Raw genomic sequence first — 20,585 nt, forward strand, 5'->3', positions numbered from 1 at the left:
CAGTTATTCCTCTAGGCTACATTAAACGTGATCAAACCTCACAGGCCTTCTACACCCTTCTTGCCATTGATTTTAGATCACTTGTTATTCCCTGTTTCTGGATCTGTTGGATCCCTTCCCCTTACCCCACATACCCCTCTTTCCTGTCCCACTGTTTTTGCTTTGGGTTTTTTAATCCTCTCTGTCTTATATAGAGAGACATTAAAAAAAGGAGCCTATAAATAATTCAGGGTCTATCTACTAACCCTTATGAATGTTCTCTGATATCGAGTCTGATGAGGTGGCAAGCCCTGCCTCCCAAGTCAGAAGTCTGTTTCATAATGCCTTGGGCACTCTGTTGCTTTGCTCCTCTTGTTGCTACATTGCACTCCCTTCCTGTTTCACGCAGGTGTGGGTGGAGCAGACTGGGTTCGATTCCTGTACTGTCTCCAGTGCCGTCCCCCGTAGTGCTATGGGTCACTGAAGGGGTGTGTCTCATTTTGGGGCTGACCCTATTGTCCTCTCTGTGCATTGGCTGCTCTAAGCAGGAATGTCATCCTCGGGTTGATGGTCCAGGATGCAGTCCACTCTTTTTCTTTCTCTTTCCCTCTTAGTTTGCTCCTCTGTGGTCTACGCAGACCCACCCCTCTCCCCGGACTGTATCTTCAGGAATTTCTAATATTTTTGCTTTCCTTATTTTTTCTAGCATCTTATAGTAAACTACAGATATGTTTATATATATATTTAAAATTTTTGTTTGACTTTCTTTCATGAAGTAAGCTTTAAGGAATGAATATTAAAATCTATTTTATACTTGATTGACTGTATCATACTACATAAAAGACTATTTTGAACACAGTAAGAACTTAAAAACTGTTATGCAAATTAATGGAAGGGATGAGATTGTGAATCAAAGAATAATAAAAACATTATTGAATAAAAACTAATGGTAAAATATTTTATATATCTACAAAGTATGAAGTACTGAAGAGCATATCTATAATAATTAAAAGGGTTAAGTCTATGTAGATAGAATATGGGAAGGGCTGGATATTAGTTTGCTGTTTATAACCACGAGGATATTATTACTTTGAATTATTTGTATATGTTTAGTACAAGTTTGAGGTGGAACAGACAGAACGTAACTAGAGAAAGTGGCATGGGAAGATGGGATCTTAAGTTTTCTCAAGTGGGTCAGCATGTTTTAACATTATATTGAAAGGAGCCTCAACTAGCTAAAATAATGTTGAGAAAGATGAGCGAAGTAGGATAACTGACTTACTGATTTTAAAACATACCATGGAGCTATGGTATTCCATGAAGGCTAGTGCTAGTTAACGACTGACACACCGACCAATGGGATAAAACTGAAAGTCCAGGAAAAAAAAGCACTTATCTATGGTCAACTGATTTTTGACAAATGTGCTATGTCCACTCAATGGAGAAAGAAACGTATTTTCAGTAAACCATATTTTAAAGTATGGAAGCTCCTCAAAAATGAAAATCAGAAAGACCATAACTCAAAATATGTACGGCCATAAAATCAATTCTGACTCACACCAACCCGACAGGGCAGGTTAGAACTGCCCCTGTGAGATTCCCAAACCGTTATTCTTTATGGGAGTAGAAAACATGGTCTTTCTCTCTGAAGAATGTAATCAAGTTGCCTAAATGGTACATATGAAAAAACTACTGAATCCGTGTCTATTCTGCATCAGATAGTCCAACAAGAACAAAAAATACAATATAGGGATAGTACACAAAGCACAACAACAACAAAACACTCGTTGAATCAATTTGCATCATTGTGAATCAGCAGGCAAATTGAAGCCCGCATTATTTACCCAATTCTAGCCCAAACTGTATAGATCCTTCTTCATTCATAACAACAGAAATGAGGACAGCTGTCAAAGGCTTTAAACAGTGAAACAAAGGCATGCAGCATCCTCAAAGCACACACACTCTCTCTTATTTTACACCCAACGCAGTAAATTAAAAACATATTTCCCCTTCAATCATTCCTTCAAACTCAGACTTCGTGTCTCACCCACCCTTTTTACTTTTTAAGATTAATTGATTAACTGAATTTTCAAAGAACACACCATAGGCCCCAACACAGAATAGAGTCAAGCAACTAATTGAAGCCAGGCTCACAAAGGATTAAATTACCCATCATTCCTGTCATTTTTTATTAAACCTCCTTATATACTTCTCAAGATTTATAGCCCCAGAATTAAAAGCTGTAAACCATCCCAGTTTAAGAGTGAATCTTATAGGAGGAAGTAATGTTTCCTGGGAAAGAAGTCAGAGAAGGCAAATACCCAGATTGGGATGAGGGTGAAAAGTAACGTGTGTGGCCGGAGTCCGGGGACTTTGGGTGGGATGTAAAGGGAACAGACAAGCCACTCAATGAATTCACCCAGAGATGTTGAAACCTGATTGGAGTCCTGTAGGAGCAAGTTAATTTAAACTGTAAATGGGTAGAACATTTTTTTCCTCTGAAACAAAAAGCAGATGAGAAAATCTGTTGACGTTGTAACCTTCCAGATTCCTAAAACAGGTTTGTAGATTTTTATTTAGAAGAAAGGAATCATTGTCACATGGTTTATGGGTAGTGCAAACAGCTGAAAGATTGACAGCTGAACCCATGCAGGAGGGCTTTGGAAAACAAGGCTGAAGATCTGTGTCTCAGAGGTCACAGCTTTGAAAAGCCAGTGGAGCAACCATGAGTCAGAAGCAATCGAGGACAATTAATGACACTCACAACAACATTGTCACAGACTGCATCTTCTCTCCCCTATCTGTGGCTGCTTTTGCCTCCACTTCAACTTGCTGGGCTGCCAACCACACAGGCAGGAGTTTGACCCCACCAGCGGTTCCTTGGGAGGAAAATGAGCCTGTCCATTCCCGAAATGATTCTCAAACTAGATTCTCTCCCTTAGGGTCATTGTAAGTAGGTATCAACTTGGGCTTGGTTTGGGTCTATAAGTTAGTGAAATTTGACAATTACTTAATAGCAGGGCAGTGAGTTATTTAGTGATCTGCGTAAAATTTAATTTAAAGGTCTAAATTTTAAGATAAATCACCTCATTTTTAAGAAGCTCTTAATAGATGAAAAATTTCACCATTTACATATATTAAATTGCTAACCCATCACCTATCTGCAAAATTGCCGTAGTGTGCTGAGTTCTAAAATGCTGGAAGCTGTACACTGATATTTCAAATACTAGAAAGGTCCTCCATGGTGGACGTGTTTCGATGGAATTTCCAGAATTGATTCTGTCTTACTCAGTAAGGAAGAGCGGTCTGGAGAGTCACTTTTGAAAGTGAGCCCATGAAAACTTTATGCACCAGAGAGTAACACTACCTTCTTTGCTCTGGACACATGATCAGGAAGAGTCAGTTGTCAGATGAGAGCACCAAGTTTACTGAAGAGCAGGGCAGACTAAGGTGTAAGACATGAACCTCAGACAGTGCGCTGTTGGTTGTACGTGAGTTTAACATGAGTCACAGTTGCCTGGATGGCAGCTAACAGATACAACACACTTTACTCTCCCATTTTATTATAATTTACCAGATATTTAAAAGAAAACCATTCATGCTTAGCTGTCTTCATGTACTAGGCATTGTATGTAATCTCAGTGACATTAATCTCTTTGTTACCTATCACTGACAAGAAAAGTCGGCATATGGAGGGAGATGATTTAGCAGAATATCCTCAATGCCTGAGACATACTTATTCATGGGGGATAAAAGTTAGAGCTTAAAATCATATGACTTATTTTTATCTTGTTTTCTGGAATAAGACCTAGGGCTTCCTCCACTTTTTAATTAATATCTATGGAAAATATCTGTGAATTCAATTCTTATCTTAGAGGTCTCTAAAACATTCATGACAAATGGGCTTTTCCACAGGCATTTTGGAGTTCCCCTCATATAATAATTTAATACTGTATATTAAAATATTTCTCATTTCTCTACTTGACTGAAGAGGATCTTTCATTTACTCTTTTTTGTAAAAAGAAAAGCCAGAATAAACTGACTAGCTTTTATATTAAATAACCGTAAATAGGCTATTTATATCACAGAATATAACAAGATATTTGATCTTTACCCATATATGAGCTTTTTTCAACGTCATATTTAAAATTATTTTTAAAAACCTTATCACCTTCAAAGTATTCGTCATTAAGTACACTTAATACATTTGTCAAATCTGCGAATCCATTCTTGGAAACATTCTTCAAATTAATCTGGTCGGATGGTTGATAACACCTCGCTTGCTTTCTTCTTCACCTTCTCTGTTGTCAAACTGCCGTCCTTTCATGTCCCTCTTCACTCATGGAAACAAAGAGAAGTTGCACAGAACACGGCCAGGTGAGTAAGGTGTGTGTGGCAAGACAAGCAGGCTGGTTTTAGCCAAAAACTGGCACACTGAGATGACTGCGTGAGCAGGGGCATTGTTGGGGTGGCAAAACCAGTCCCCTGTCTGCCACAGTCAGGCCTTTTATACCACATACTCTTCCACAATCTTTTTCAAACCTCTAAGTGAAAAGCTCGATCAACAGTCTGCCCTGGTTGAACAAAATCCAAATGCGCTCTGTCCCAGTCAGAACCGGAGGCACAAATATTGCAGGGACCCTTCTCATTCCCAAATCTTCCAAGATAGTCCAGCTCTTCAGTGGTTTGTCATCGATCTTCGAGCACAAGTGCACAAATTGTGTCCATGTTTCCATCCATTTGGGAAGTTGATGGATGGCCAGAAGGAGGTTTATCATCAATCAACATTTCACCTGGTCTGCAATTTTTCTTGAGTGCAATCATTTTATTATCCTTTATATGTCAAGTTACTTTTAATTGAATGACATTCAAGCTAATGGAAAATCTTTAAAATTATTTTTAAAACAGAAAAACAAAATCTTAAAATTGTTCTATAACATACACTTCATGAAATAATATGCAGTTATGTCAATAATTAATCAGAACAAAATAAAAACTCTCATTTAAATGAAACACTAGTATCCTAACATATTTATTAGCCTAATGTAAAAAACCTAAGTATATTTTTCTCCAGTTAAATAGCTATAATGATATATAGTAGCCAAACATTTAAATTATTTACTTGAAAACAATAAAAATCAAAGGAAGACTTCCTAAATCATGAGTTCTGACTTTCGTCCTGAGTAAATGAAGATGAAACTCTCAATGGAATTTTTTTTTCTGCACTAGTTGTTTTGGCTCTAATCTATAAGGGCCATTTTCCTTTCCTCTGAATATTATTATGACTATGGGCTTTTAAAAAATGCTTCAGTAGCTCCCATCATCCATATAGGTCACATAAATTCAAATCCATGGAATAATTCAATATATAAAGTTCTACAAATGTGAGGACATATTGATGAATAAAATTTTATTGTTTTTGAAATACAACAGACTCCAGAACAATTAAAATAATAAAGAGCATACTTTAATCAAACCTCACAGAATTCTGATCTGTTTCCCTATATTTATTAGACCTGAGCTCAATGCTGTATCACAAACTGTCCTCAGTGCAGAGCACTATATTCAGTGCAGTGATGATTCCGTAAGCATTTACGAAGTTGATTATGCAATTGGAGAAGCAAAACTTAAGAGTCTGCTTCAGTCTTAGAGGATGCCGAAGAAAAGAATGACTTTTTATAATGTATCAAAGGCAAAGAAGAGACGTCTCCAAGTTAGTCTATAATTACATTGGCTATTATATATGGTCTTACACTTTAAAATACTTGAGAGACTCATAACTATTGTGTAGACCTAGCAGGAAGAACAGGGGGAAAGAACAGCATCCCCACGGGGTCATTACGACAAGAAAGTTCACATGGCAGATAGAGTAATAGAATGAGGTAAAGCGTTGATAAATCACATTTTATTTCCAGAACAAAAAAGCTTCCCACAACACCAATTTCCCTCTTCTATTTTTTATCTACTATTCTTGCTTCTTGTCCATTCAAGAGGTCCAAATCAAACTCTGGGAATTATTATTTCTGGCAGTTTGTAAAACCTAGATTTCTTCTATCAAACACCCACCCACACAAAAGAATGGTTCATTTTAATCCTTCCTTTTCTATTTGTTAATTAATTTAAGGAACTAACACTGTGGAAAACTTTTGTTTGAACTTTAACTTCTGTTCAAATTTACTGGATATCACATAAAAACCAAGACATGGTAAAATAACGGAATTTTATCTCCTTTCTTCAGTGGACAGCATCAGTCCATTAGTCTACTAGACTAATTGCTTCCATGTTTCTTATTTCTTATCAGTTTTCTTTCCTCAAGACGGAGAAAAACCAAAGCAGTACCTTCGATAGTCGTTTCTGAGCTCTGAAGACCCCAGTAGATCGCAGAACTCTGTCTTTGTGGGCTGTGTTATGCCAATTGATTTTGGTGTCCCCCAAGACCCAAACTCCCTAGGTCTAGTGACTCATTCCCACAAGGTGTTTCCATCACACTGTGCCCTGTATGTTCTACCACATTCACGATTCTATTGCAACAAAGGTAAAGGCTCACGTACAAAGACCCTTTGTCAAACCTACATATATTTGTAGGTGTATTCGCACCCTCACTCCCATACCAGTTCAGCCTTGCGTCAATCCACGGCTCTACTTGCAGATCACTCTCATTATAGGGTTGTCTACATAAAGGGCAGTTAACTCTGTTGTCTCTAACTCTTATACTTCCCTAAGTATCACACTCCACTTCTATCCTTTTTTGGTCACACTTCCTCTTATTGTGTATCTCCTTCTACAGACATTTTTTAAATGATTTTTCACCAAGGGTTAAATAATATACTAATTGGTAAAATTAGGTACAGGGAAAAATATATAGGGTGACAAACTCAAACCAAACCACTGTCCTAGTGTCAGTGCTGACTGGTAGCGACCCTGTGAGACAGGGAAGAGCTGTCCAGTGGGCTCCTGAGACTGTACTTCTGAACGGGGGTAGAAACCCCCGTCTTTCTCCCCAAGAGCAGCTGGTGGTTTCAAACTACTGACCTTGAAGTGAGCAGTATAACCAGTGTTGGGATTCAGCTGGCTCACAACAATTTGGCAGAACTGATACCTATTTTTTTGTTTGCTGTTGTTAAATTCAGAGTTGTTGTTAAGTGTTGTTAAAATAACACTTGTAATCAGGGTTCTCTCTAAGGTGGGCAGGTGAGGAGCTGCCCAATGTGGAAATCACGAATTTACATGCCTTACTGTTTTTTAATATTCACTGTGCAAGAGCATATTCTAAGCACCCTTAGTAAGGTTCATTCCCATCCATAGGTGTACAAATTCAGACAGCACTCTGCTTGCAATGTTTATTTCTTTCTTCCATAAAACTCATTATACTTCTGAATAAGTATTATATTTTTATTCGCTTGCACTTATTACTTCCACGAACAAACACAGAACAGAAAGAGAAAGGACATTAAACAAACAGAGGATGGCAAGCTGTCACTCATCTCAGCTTTGGGTTATACCCTAAAGTCCCATGCGATATGCATGCATCACGCAATCCTGAAGTGTTCAAAGAGCTACAAATATTGTCAGAACAACTGCTGTAAGCTCAGCAGAAGTAGAATGGGATTTTTCAGAGATGAACAAAATATGTACAGAGAAGTCCTTTGTTTCTAATCTACAAAAGACAATGGCTATTTTTTAATCGGCCACCTCTAAAGGCTAGGGATCCTACTCCTATAGTGAAAAATGGTTAAACCACACAGCCAATGACACTCAGTTAAAAGTAAAAAACACTGTAAGGGAGGACATACACCAAGAAGAAAAATGGAAATATTTTAAATAACAGTTACATTACTGTTATTTTATAATATTATATTTTATATAATATTATATAATCATTTCCATGAATATTGTAAAACCCTTATAACAATCTAGTTTTGTGTACCACTTCTATTGTTATTATTTAACTATTAACTGTATAAAATAATAAACTACTTTTCAGTATATATATATACTTAAAATGGTCATTCGAGCAGTGAACCGATTGCTAAATTATATTAATCCCACCATTGCCCAATAGATAGCCCACGATGGTGTCGGGTTCCTTACACAGACAAGTGACCTAGAGAAACATCTGCTTAGCATGAAGATGGAAACAAGGTCCACACAAGGGTTGGTTGACAAATAAAGGAGGAGAGGATTACCGAGGAGCTTAATATATGACAGGAAATGGGGACTGTTTGTGAATGTATTTTTATTTTAGCTTTTGAGTCAATACTAAGTGCCCAAAACAGACTCAAAGTAAGCTTAAGTATTTCAAGGTCAGCTGGCTTTAAAAATGGTAAAAGTTAGACCTATATTTCATATGTGTGTGACCATATGTGTAAAATGATGGTGTATTCTCATTTTGAAAATCCTTCACTCTATCTTAGCTATTTAAAGAGCTACCTGTCAAATACGCTGGTCATCAAAAGGGAACAAGAAAGGCAACTTGCCTAAGCCCCAGATCCCAGCTTTTCAGTTGAACACTAATCTACATGCTGCTGAAAAATGGTTTTGCCAATGTAATTAAAGATAGTTAACTTTCAGTAAAAGTGCTAACCTACATTATCTGAGTGTGTGTAATTCAATTGGTTGATGGGCATTAAAAACAGAAGTAACATTCTCCTTTTTAAAATTAATAAATCTTTTTATTGGGGCTCATACAACTCTTATCACAATCCATACATACATCAATTGAGCAAAGCACCCTTATACATTCGTTGCACTCATCATTCTCAAAATTCACCTTCCACTTGGGTTCCTGAAATCAGCTGTTTCCCTTTTTTTCCCTTCCCCCTCTCTCCCTGCTCCCACCTTCCCCCTGGTCCCTTGATAGTTTATGAATAATTATTATATCTTTTCTTACACTCCCCGGCGTCCTATTGAGAGGAAGAAATCTCTCGTGTGTATGTACAAGAATTTCTGAGTCCTGGCATGGAGTAACGTTTAAAGACTTGACTACTGGCCAAGAGGTGGGTGCTTTGAACCTATTCAAAAATACCTAGGAAGAGAGGTTTCATAATCTGCTTCCAATGCCATCCTGAAAATTCTATGGAATACATTATTATTTTACACATAATTGGAGTAGGATTGACAAATCATTTCTGCTTGACCCCAAGAATGCCCATCTGTCCTTCCTGATCGGTTGTTCTTAGCATGTTGGACTTTACTAACCAACCCCTCTGGTCATATAAACCAATTCTCAGTAGTAAATCTTATTGTAGGTTTCCAATTGACTCTACTTTTCTTTTAAACTCTGTCTAATAAAAATCCAAACTGGGAAAAGAGCAGCAATGGGAGGAATGGCGTGGCTTCCATGTTTTAAGGGCAATCCGGACAGTGGTGCCTATGTGCACAAATCAATACGTCTGACAAACACACACACAAACAAAAGATCACATTCTAACAGCCAAACTACTTGCACTGAAGACAGGTCCCATACTTTGATAACAATTATATTTAAATAACAATAATCTTTAAGCAACACAAGAAAACATCATCTAAAAGGCGTTGGATGTTGCTTGTCTAATCAAAAGTAAACTTGGCTCACTGTCATGGAGTTGATTCTGACTCAGCAACCTTCTAGAACACGGTAAAACTGCCCGGATAGGTTTCTGGGACTGTAACTGTTTGTGGAGTAGAAATCCTCATCTTTTCCCCACAGAACAGCTGTTAGTTTCAAACTGCTGACCTTACGGTTGGTGCTCAACACATAACCACGACCTACCAGAGTTCCCAAAGGAATCAAAAGGAAAATAATGTTAACGTCCATAGCATCTTTACATAATCCCATCACATTCATACACCTGTACAAATATTTTTTAAATACTGCAAACAGTAAGTTGTTAAAGAATGCCCAATGCTTTCCTTCCTTACCTGGACTGCATATCTTGTGATTTGGGCTGACCGGCTTCTGGCTGTGGGGCGGCGTGGCTGACTCTCTGCTGAAGCTCTACCAATGACTGATAATACTGCTGCTGATGATGTTGTTGCTGCTTGTAGCGAGATAAACTGAAAAACAGTCCTAGGATGGCTTTTAGATTTCCATTTCTTATTTCTGGATAAAATAAAGAATATATTAAAATGGTACGATATAACATATGCCTTTTTGTTTTGTTTTTCGCAAGTGAGGTTGTGAGTATAATCCTCTCAGCCTGAAATAAGAATACAGACATACAACTGGAGTCTCAGTCAGGGTTTCGAACAATCCCGACTTTCTGAAACAGGCTAACACATCCACAGAACCTAGAATGTCAGCCAAAGAACAAAGAGATGGAACGTCAAGGACAAAATTGACTCAAACGGGATCCTCTTTGCCCTCCCTGAATAATAGTTTTTCAAGAGTTAGCGTCTTAAAAGCGGATGAACTTTATGTCTTCTTATGGTACTCATTTGATTTAGCACTCTGATGACATAAATATACACAGCTGTTACCACATAGCAGTGGCTATGAACTGGAGGAAGAGTCGCTTAAATGTTGGCTTATATTTATAAATACTGACAGAGTGGGTGGAATTCATAATATCAACTGGAATTATAGCAGTCCGCATGCCTTCAAACTTATGAGCAACATATACGCGCATGTACGTGTATAGTCTTCTGGAAGGCGGAATATATTTTACCAATTTTTAATGCCCCAAATTTTTTATTTTAATCCATGTTACACATTAATAAGTAATAAAGATCAGCTTATGTGACTTCAAACAATAGAATAAATCTATGTAGAAATCTTGGTATAATACATGGAGCTTCTGTGTAAGTTTCTATAATAGTGAATAAAAAATCAAGTTCCTAGCTTTTGTTCCTATAATTATAATTTTAAGATATATTAGAAAACAGATTTTAAAAGTAAAGCTTGAGGTAAAACCTGTGATCATATTAAAAATAAACAACATTGATAAACTATGGGGGTTGCTTGATCTCTGATGGTTCATGCAGTGAATGACTCATAAAAATAGCCTCTGAGTTGCTCATTTCCCCCCAGATCTTCCTTGCAATTCCCAAAATATAGAATGCATGACTTGAGCATTTGGAAAATACAGTGAGAAAAGTGTTCATTTTATACTTGTAAGGTTGGATAGTCTTTTAAAATAGAGGGGTTTTGTTTGCTTGCTTTTGCTTTGTTCATTTAAAATTTTTGTTTATTATCTATGACTTATTTGGAAAGTCACCTTTAAAGATGCATAAATTTTTAAGAATAAATAAAAACAATTAGGTTTATGTTGCTAACATTTGTCTCATGAGACTAAAGAAGCAGAGAGGAGATACTATTTCCAATCTTCCTTTAACCACCACTTACTTATAAATCATGACCTTAACATCACTGATTATTTGCTTATTTGTAGAACTGAGCTTTTGGTAATGAAACATGTAATTTAATTATGTATCATAGAATATGTATATATCAAAAATCAATTTGAATATAAAAGAAACATTTAGAGAGGTAGTAATTCTTCAAAATATTCATTGTATTTAAGAGGCTACAAAATTTCTTATAGCTTCTCATAGGTTTGTCTTCCTCCAGTAACAAGAAATTTTTAGTAATATTTTATCTTTTAAAACCCCTAATGTTTTTTTAATGCAGATTTTAGATAACTTAGTACTTCATATTTTGTTTGTTTTTAAATACTGTGGTAGTTAGACAATTTCATGTCAACTTGATAAATGAATGAAAGGGTGGAGTCTAGCCTTTCAATCAGGTCACAGTCTGATGATCCCTCCTTGTGAAAGTGGCCTTCTCATAAGGATTCTGGGAACGCTCTCTCTCACTGACAAGACACATGGAACCATGCTGAGGGCAGCCAGAACCCTGGAGATGCAACCACTACTTTTAAGTCCACGTGATTTTCCACCCACCGGCCTGTGATCTTGTCTGAAGAGGAATTCATGGCTAACATGGGATTTATGGGCTAATATCAAACTTATGCACTTGATCTGGTCTAGGCTGGGATGCTTTATTGATGAATATTTACTTCTTGATCTAAAGTTATCTCTTACACACCTGTCTCTGGATTTGTTTCTCTCGTCAACCCAGACTAACACAAATACTCTTTAGTTGGTTTGAACTCAGAGTAATGTTGCATGCAACAGAATTAAACCCGGTGAGGTTCTGAACCATCATCTCAATCATTTCTATGTCTGAGACCACTGTTACAGCCCCTGTGTTAATCCATCTCACAGAGGGTCTTCCTCTTGCTCTTCTTTTTGTTTGCAAACCCTCTACATTACCAAAGATGATATACTTCAGAGACTGGTCCCACTTGATAATAAGGCCAAAATACATGGGGAAGATTCTCAATATATTTGTTTCAGAGGAGCATTTTGGCAGTACTTCTCCCTAGGCACATTTGTCTGTTTTTCTGGCAGTCTATGGGCTAGTCAATATTTTCCAATCACTTATTTTACCCATTTCAATTCAAAATTCATAATCAATTCTTCTATAAGAGTTATCATTATATAGCCTTTGCATGCATATGATACTATAGAAAATATCATCTGCTCAATGCATACCTTAGTCCTTATATCAGGGGTTCCATTGTCATCAAAACGACAGCTTTGGTTTTTAACATTTTAAATTGTCTTTTGTGTGAGATTTTTCCAATTCAATGTGTAGTTCAACTTCTTTGCTGCTCTCAAGAATGTTGATTGTGAAGTCTAGTTAAGTGAAATCCATGACAATTTCAATATCTTCACTATTTATCACGGTGTTGCATAGTTTTCCTGTTGTGAAGTTTGTTTTATACTGAGATATAATCCATACTAAAGGCTATATAGTCTTTAGTCTTCATCTGTAAGTACTTCAAGTTCTTTTAATTTCAAAAAGCAAGGTTCTATCATGTGTGTATTAGTAGGCTGCTAATTAGCAATCTTCTAATTCTGAGCCATGTTATTATTCATAATAGTCTGACTTCTCTGATTATTTCCTCAGCATATAGAGTAGGTATGATGAAATGATGTAACCTTGACAAATACATTTCTTGAGTTTTAAACCATGACCACTATTTAAACCATAATCTATTCTAAATACTACCTTGGTTTATGCACATGAGCACAAATTAAATGATCCGGAATTCCTATTCTTCTAAATGTCATCCATAGTTTGTTAGGATCCACAGCCAAATGCCTTTGTGAAGTCAGTCAAGCATGAGTAGATAGATGCCTTTCTGGTACCCTTTGCTTTCGTTCAAAGTCCCTGTGACATCAGCAATGACGTGACTCCTTTTCCATCCTCTTCTGAATCAACTCGCATCTCTGGCAGTTCTCTGTGGATGCACCGCTAAAACCTCTTCTACGTTTTCTTCATCAAAAATTTGTCTACAAGTGATGTTAATGATAATCTCTCCATCCTGTTGGGCCATTCCTTCAGAATGATTTCTTATTTACTGGGTGGTTTGTTTTTTTTCATGGATGAGTGAGCACTTCCACCTGTGCATCTTGGCACTTCATAACTCTTTGTCAATGGACTTTTTCTAGTACTTGAAAATTTTAGAAGTATTCCTAAATATAATATATATAAATTCAAGTATCATTTAGTAAAGAGTGATTATACTATATCTTAAGAATCTAAATTCACATAATGTTTTTATCATACTTTTACATATCGGATGGTTAAGATATAGAATGATAAATGAAGAATACTCAAACAAGCTACTGACATTGTGGCAATTCAATCTCAAAATGACCCTACAGGATAGAGTAGAACTGCCTCTTGTGGTTTCTGAGGCTGTAACTCTTTACGAAAGTCAGTCTCATCCTTCTTCCACAGAGAAGCTGGTGGGTTTGAAGTACTGACCTTTCCGTTAGCAGCAGAGTATGTAACTCACTATACTACCAGCTTCCCTTGATAGGTGAATAGATAAGTAGAAATAAAAATGAATGGTGACTAGCATGCCAGATGATTGAAGGAAATGAAGTAAAAACATCCATTGGTTGTCTTAATTATGGCAATTTTTTTCTTATGAGCTGTAAATTTTTGCAAACATTTACCACATTGATATGTCCAACTTTCAGACATATGTGAGGCAACTGAAAATACTGTGGCTTGGGTCAATTGCAGCAGATTTACTCAATGCAATGTGTTATTTGATTTCTTGACTGCCTCTATGAGCACTGACTGTAGATCTGAGCAAGATGAACTACTTGGCCACTTCAATATTTTATCTATTTATTATGATGTTACCTATTAGCCCAGTTGTCAGGATTTTGGTTTTCTTTACACTGAGTAGCAATCCACACCGAAAATTTCAGTCCTTGTTCTCAATTCTTCAAGTTAGGCTCATTTTTAGCATGCAAAGCAGTGCCACCTACATAGGGCAGGTTGTTAATAAACCTCCCTCCGTTCTTGACGCTGCAGGATTCTTTATAGAACACAATTATTTGCTCAGCATAAAGATTGAATAAGTATGGTGAAAGGCAGCACCCTGACACACACCTTTCCTGATTTGAAGTCTCATAGTCTTCCCTTGTTCTGAAGAACAATCTTTTTCTATGTACAGGTTCTACATGAACACAATGAAGTGTTCTGGAGTTACCATCCCTCTCAATGCCATCTCTAGTTTGTTATGATTCACAGAGTTTAAGATCTTTGCAAGTCAACAAAACAAAATTAAACATCCTTATGATATCATCTGCTTTTAGCTAAAATCTACCTGACATCAGCCATGACTTCCCTGGCTCCACAGCCTTTTCTGGATCCAGTGAGAATGATCGGCGGCTCCCTGTGGGTGCACTGCTGCCACTGTTGTCAAATGATCTTCAGCAATTTCTTTCTTACATGCGATATTAATGATACTGCTCGATGCTTTTCTAATTCAGTCGGGTCACCTTTCTTTGGAAGGGCTACAAAAATGCATCTCTTCCAGTTGGTTGCCTGGTAGCTGTCGTTCCAATTTCTTAGCCTAGATGAGTAAGTGCTTCTAGTACTTTATCAGGCACCCTGGTGGCATAGTGGTTTACATATCGGGCTACTAACCTCACAGTTTGAAGCACCAGCTGCTCCAGGCTAAAGATGAGCTGTAAACTCCTACAAAGAGGTCCAGTCGAAGAAAGGCACGGGGGACTTCTCCTCTGTCCTATGGTGTCACTGCAAGTTGGAATCAACGCGACGATACTGAGTTTAGTGTTGAGTTTTGTGAGTGCTGCCTCAGCTTACTGAACACTCAATTGATAGGCTATCAAGTCTCCTAAACCTTGGTTTCTGCTAATGCGTTCAGTTCAGCTTGGACTTCTTCCTTCAGTAGCACTTATTCTTGAACATATGCTACCTCTAGGAATGGTTGAAAGTCGACCTGTGTTTGGAAGTCATTTTTGGTAAAATGACCATGTATGCTTTTCATCTACTGTACTTTCTACATCACTGGCTAGTTTGCTCCATAGCACACTTCAATTTTGCTACTTGAATTTTTCCCAGTTCTTTTGGCTTGAGATATGCTGGGGATGTCGTGCACATTTTATCACTGTAATTTATTCTGTCTTCTCAGGCCGTCCTTTGAAATTTCTCTTCAGTTCGTTTCCTAATTCAGTTCTTCCATTTCCTGTAGCTACTCTATAATCAAAAGCAAGTTTGTGTCTCTTTTGACATCCACTTTGATCTTTTCTTTCCTTTTCTATTTTAATGGCCGTTTGCTTTCTTCATGAATGATGTTCTTGATGCCATCCCAAAGCTCATTCAGTCTAGTGTCCAATGCGTCAACCCAATTAAGATTTTTTTTTTTCAAAATTCAGGTCACGTTTTGGTCTTGTGAACTTGTTTTAATTTTTTTTCAGCTTCAACTTGAACTCATGAGCAATTGATAGTTGCTCAACAATCAGTCCCTGGTCTCATACTGGCTGCTTCTCCACCACCTCTTCTCACAGATGTAGTCAATTTGATCCCTGGGCGTTCCATGTGGGGAAATTCAGATGCATGGCTTCCATTTATGCTGTTGCCAAAAAATGTTTTTGCAATGAAGAAGTCACCAGTCTTATAGAATTCTACCATGTGATCTCCGGATCCCTTTCTATGATATTTCACAACTATTATTCTTTCCTCTTTGTTTCATATTTCTGCATTCCAATGATCGATGCTTATTAACACATCTTGATTGTATGATTGATCAATTGCATGCTTAAGAATTTGGTAGATGTCTTCAATTTCTTCATCACTTTAGCAGTTGGTGCATACATTTGAATAATCATTGTGTTAATTGGACTTCCTTATAGGTGTAGAGAAATTATATCACAGACAGGGTTGTACTTCAAGATAGAATTTGAAATGTCCCTTTGACTATAAATGTGATACCATTCCCTTTGAATTTCTTATTTTCATCATAGTAAACCATATCACTTTTTGATTCAAAATGGCAAACACCAGTTTATTTCAGCTTACTAATGGCTATGATATTGATTTTATGTGCTACATATTATTTCTGATGACACCCAAATGTCTTATGTTTGATCATCATACATTTCATGTTTCAATTATTAATAAATATCTGTATTTACTTCTTCCTGTTTGTGTCAGCAAATATTCAATTCACATCAGTATGATAAACAATACTTTAAGAAGGCATATTATTTCAGTCATATTTGAATGCCTTCTGACCTATAACTAACAATTTTCCACTGCTATTCATAAGATTTTCAGTAAGTATACTTGACAATGTTAGTTTCTTCTTTTTCCACTTTTTGTATTACACTTTAATGATGATTTCTCAAACTTTAATAATTTTTAATTGTTTATGTATAAAAGTTATTAATACTTCTTTTGCTAAATATTTCACAACTCCGAGCATCTATTTAGTTTGGCCATCATTATCAACTTGAATATATTAATAGAAATGTTACTCTTGATAACATAAAAGCTGAGCACCAATTATATTCTCATTTTATGTCCATCTAATATCCAGCACTTACCCATTAATTCATCCATGAATTCACACATTTAAGACTCTAGTAACACTGTGTTTTAGCAACAGCATGGCAGCATTGTGAAAACGGCATCGTACAATATGCTCTTGTCATGCACTGAACTATAGCAAAAAAAATAAATAATATCACAGTAATCATTATTTCTTATATTTTACCAACTTCACTGATTTCCCTTTCTGAATTAAGGAGCTCTGTATTCCAATCTTACTGTACATTTCTTTCATCACCAAACACAGACGACATTCGTGGCCATTGTGTTTTTACTTACCTTCAGCAGAGAGACCTTGGACGTTTACGCCTCTGGCTGCTAGAAAACTAAGGCAGACATCCACATTTTCAATCTGCAACATGAAAATCAGTGAAAAGGCAACTTAGAAGATTGTTCTCAATACTCAACTCAGCTAGAATGAAACGGAAAGCAATACCAAGGGAGATAAAGCGCAGATACTTGAAATTCACTGCATACTAGAGATATTTACCAGAGTTTAACTAGAATTATTTTGACTAATTGTGGTACAGATATAAAGCTTTCATTGTCCAGTTGTGTACTTACAAACAATTCATAAAGGCCTGATAAAGAATGGCATTCTGGAAAATCAGCAAACCACCAACTTAACAGAAAGCTGAATTTTGAGCTTCACCAACATGGCCCAATGAGAGCACTGTGCAGGGGTAGAGAGTTGCATGTGAGTTAAAAAGTTAGGGTGTGCACAACTCAGATTGGACCTGTGCTAGCTGACTAATGTGCCAAGCTGCAGATGAGGGGAGGACGGCTGACATCACATCAATGAAGTGATGCTGATCTTCGTTCTACAGCATAAAAATTCTTACTTCAAATTTAACCTTTATGTTTTCACAGTTGCAGTAACCCTTGATTAATAAGGCATTTCTTTTGCTATTTAATAGAGCAAATGCTCATACAGTTTATATAGTCCATGATTGGCGTCAATATGTTAACCAACTTGACATCACTGGAGTGAAAAATAAATGAATTATTCTTCTTCGTTCATCGGTTTTATCCAAACATTAGTGATGGTGTTATACAACTATGATATAAAGCTGAGTCTTTCAAATGATGTAGGAACCCGGAAAGCTCTTTCTGGGTCATCTCCCTGGCGCTTGCAGCATTCTATACTTCTTGCAATTCTAAAGTAAATATGAGAGTTAAAGTTAATAACTTGGTAAGGTATTATTTTCTGTCCTATTAAATTCTCATCAAACGCTATGCATGAGACCATACAAAGTTCTGCCAATGTCCGCCCTACACAGTACAGCTTCTCAGTAAGGTCAAAAATGTCTCTTAAAGAAAATAGAAAGAAAATTTTGATTCAAGAATCTGTCCTCTAAAAATGCACAATGGTTTACATTCCTCTTTAAATGTAATTTTGTACAAAGGTCACATTTAAATAAGACTATCCAATGATATATTCTTTGTTTAAAAATTACCACAGCCAAGGAACACATATTTTTTGAAGACATACATTTTTGTGAGAAAAAAATTTATTGATTCACTGCAGAATAATTTTTCCTGGCATTATGTGATGGTAAAAGAACAGCGCTGAAGCTGCTGAATACAATGTGACCTAATCAGTCTTGCTTTTTCCCAACAGCAGTTGAATAGGCAATAAACTTGGTGCTCAAACATACATCAGAGTCCTTCCTTTCTTCAATTTCACTCTGTTACTGGAAAACAACTTGATAAGGAAAAAGGAGGGAGAAGGAGAAAAGGAGATAAGATGGAAAGAAGATAAGCATTCTTTTGAACTATTGTCAAATATTGTCAGGGCTGTTTTGGTTTTGTTTGTTTTAATTTGCAAGAGATTTTGCCTGAATTTTGTATATATTTTTCTTGTGGAAAAATTAATTTTGTACTGCATTATCCTGAAATTAAACTTATAAAACTATATGCATCACTGATGATCAGTTTTGACACTGCTATTGATTGGTAAGTGGAGACTGCTGGGCTGAATAATATTCCAGGTATAAAGTTGGTCTTAGCTCAAGTTCAAGACAAACTTTATGAACTCTTTCAACAGACTGATTAATCATACTTTGCTTTAAAACAATTAATATACCCTAAAACAAGAGAAGCTTATAATACTTAATGATTTATAATCGACAACAGTTCCTTTAGTGACAAGTTGAACGTTTGGGCAAATTGAGTGGTCTACCGTATCAATGTTTGGTAAATGGCAGCAAGGTTTGCAAATGAATAGACTACAGAGTGTTCTTGAAAATGTATATTTTTCAGATCCACTAAAATAAACATATGGGAAAGGCAACCACACATAAATTACAGCCTAATATTAGGAGAGAGAATTGGGGTATTAAAAGTATTTGTTTTAATAGTCTGGATGTTGTTAGTTTTGTAGTTATTGGATACCATTTATTAAGAGCAAGAGGAATCCTCACCCAAACATATGTAATTTACTTCAAAATGTTAACAGGCTGTTGTTGCATATATTTTAGTTGCTTTTATGTATTTAAAGATTATAGTTCATTGGAAGATGCATAAATGTTAACAGAGTGTGAGACTAAGTTTCTAGGGTAACTTTCTTTTGTTTATTATTTAAGCTTTATATGAATTAAACTGGTTGACAAATAACTATGTAATACTACTAAAATTTAGACAGGAAAAATAAATGGGTCTTGATAAGAGAAAAGAAAAAAATTTAAATACAGAAAAATCTTCATTCTTTTCTTATCTATTGAGAACATTCAATCTTTTCTAATGTCTCCTTACAGTCATACATAATGAGCACCACCAATTTGAGATTGTTAATACAGTTCCCCACACAATACTAGCCATAGTCATACATTATGAACCAAAAATTTGAGATTGTTGTGGTAGTTATATAATCTAGTGTCATTTTGAGGATTAAAAGTGTAGGGGTGGAGTCTAGCCTGTCAATTAGAATATAGCCAATGAGACCTCTGTGTGGACATTGCCTTCTCCTGGGGATTCTGGGAATTCCTGTATTTCCTCCTTGGAGGTGGGCGACAAACTCTCTCTGTGGGCTCTCTCCTTGAGAGATGCTCTACTGACAAGACAAATGGCATTATGCTGATAGACTCCATGCCCTGAGAACTAGAAGAGCCATGTAGAAACCCCTGCCAGCACTGAGATGCTTACAATGTCACTGGATCCACAAGACTTCCCACCCACTGGCCTATGATCTTCCTGCATTAGGCATCATTGCATGTGTTTCGTGAGTCTAAAGAGAACTTTACAGATTTGTATCGGGCATATGGGTTCATATTGGATTTACGGACTTGATCTGGACTGGGCTGGGATATTTTGTCGATGTTAAATTGCTCTTGTATATAAAGCTCTTTCTTATGGATTTGTTTCTCTAGTCTACCCAGACTAACACAATAGTTAATACAGTTCCCCTTATATAACTAATAATAAAATAGAATAAATACCTTAGTATATAACTTCTATTATGATTATTAAATGCGTATTTGCTAAAGTGTAGTTATTTATCCTAACAAATGTACTTGGTTATATTGGAAAAAAATCAATTTTCCAGTGTAACTGCATCATAAACATAACAAGTAAATACATTTTCTCCACTTAATTCTAAGTTATAAAACAATTAAGCTATTCTTATATGTAAATATGTATTTTACAGTAAAAGTAATGATGATTTAGAAAAAAATAATTTAAATAT

The 20,585-nt window shown here is 36.3% G+C and overlaps 1 protein-coding gene across 10 annotated transcripts in view; it reads right to left on the bottom strand.

Annotated features, from left to right (window-relative positions):
* NAV3 (neuron navigator 3) overlaps positions 1–20,585 on the bottom strand; it is a 924,907-nt gene that overhangs the window by 239,875 nt on the left and 664,447 nt on the right. For all 10 annotated transcript variants that reach the window (XM_075551244.1, XM_075551243.1, XM_075551247.1 and 7 more), the window contains 2 exons: positions 17,180–17,252; positions 9,880–10,060 (listed from right to left, as the gene is read on the bottom strand). In XM_075551244.1, coding sequence (XP_075407359.1) covers positions 9,880–10,060; positions 17,180–17,252 — 254 coding nt within the window. The remainder of the gene's footprint in view (positions 1–9,879; positions 10,061–17,179; positions 17,253–20,585) is intronic.

Source organism: Tenrec ecaudatus, chromosome 6 (genome assembly GCF_050624435.1).
Source record: "Tenrec ecaudatus isolate mTenEca1 chromosome 6, mTenEca1.hap1, whole genome shotgun sequence".
NCBI classification, from domain to species: Eukaryota; Metazoa; Chordata; class Mammalia; order Afrosoricida; family Tenrecidae; genus Tenrec; species Tenrec ecaudatus.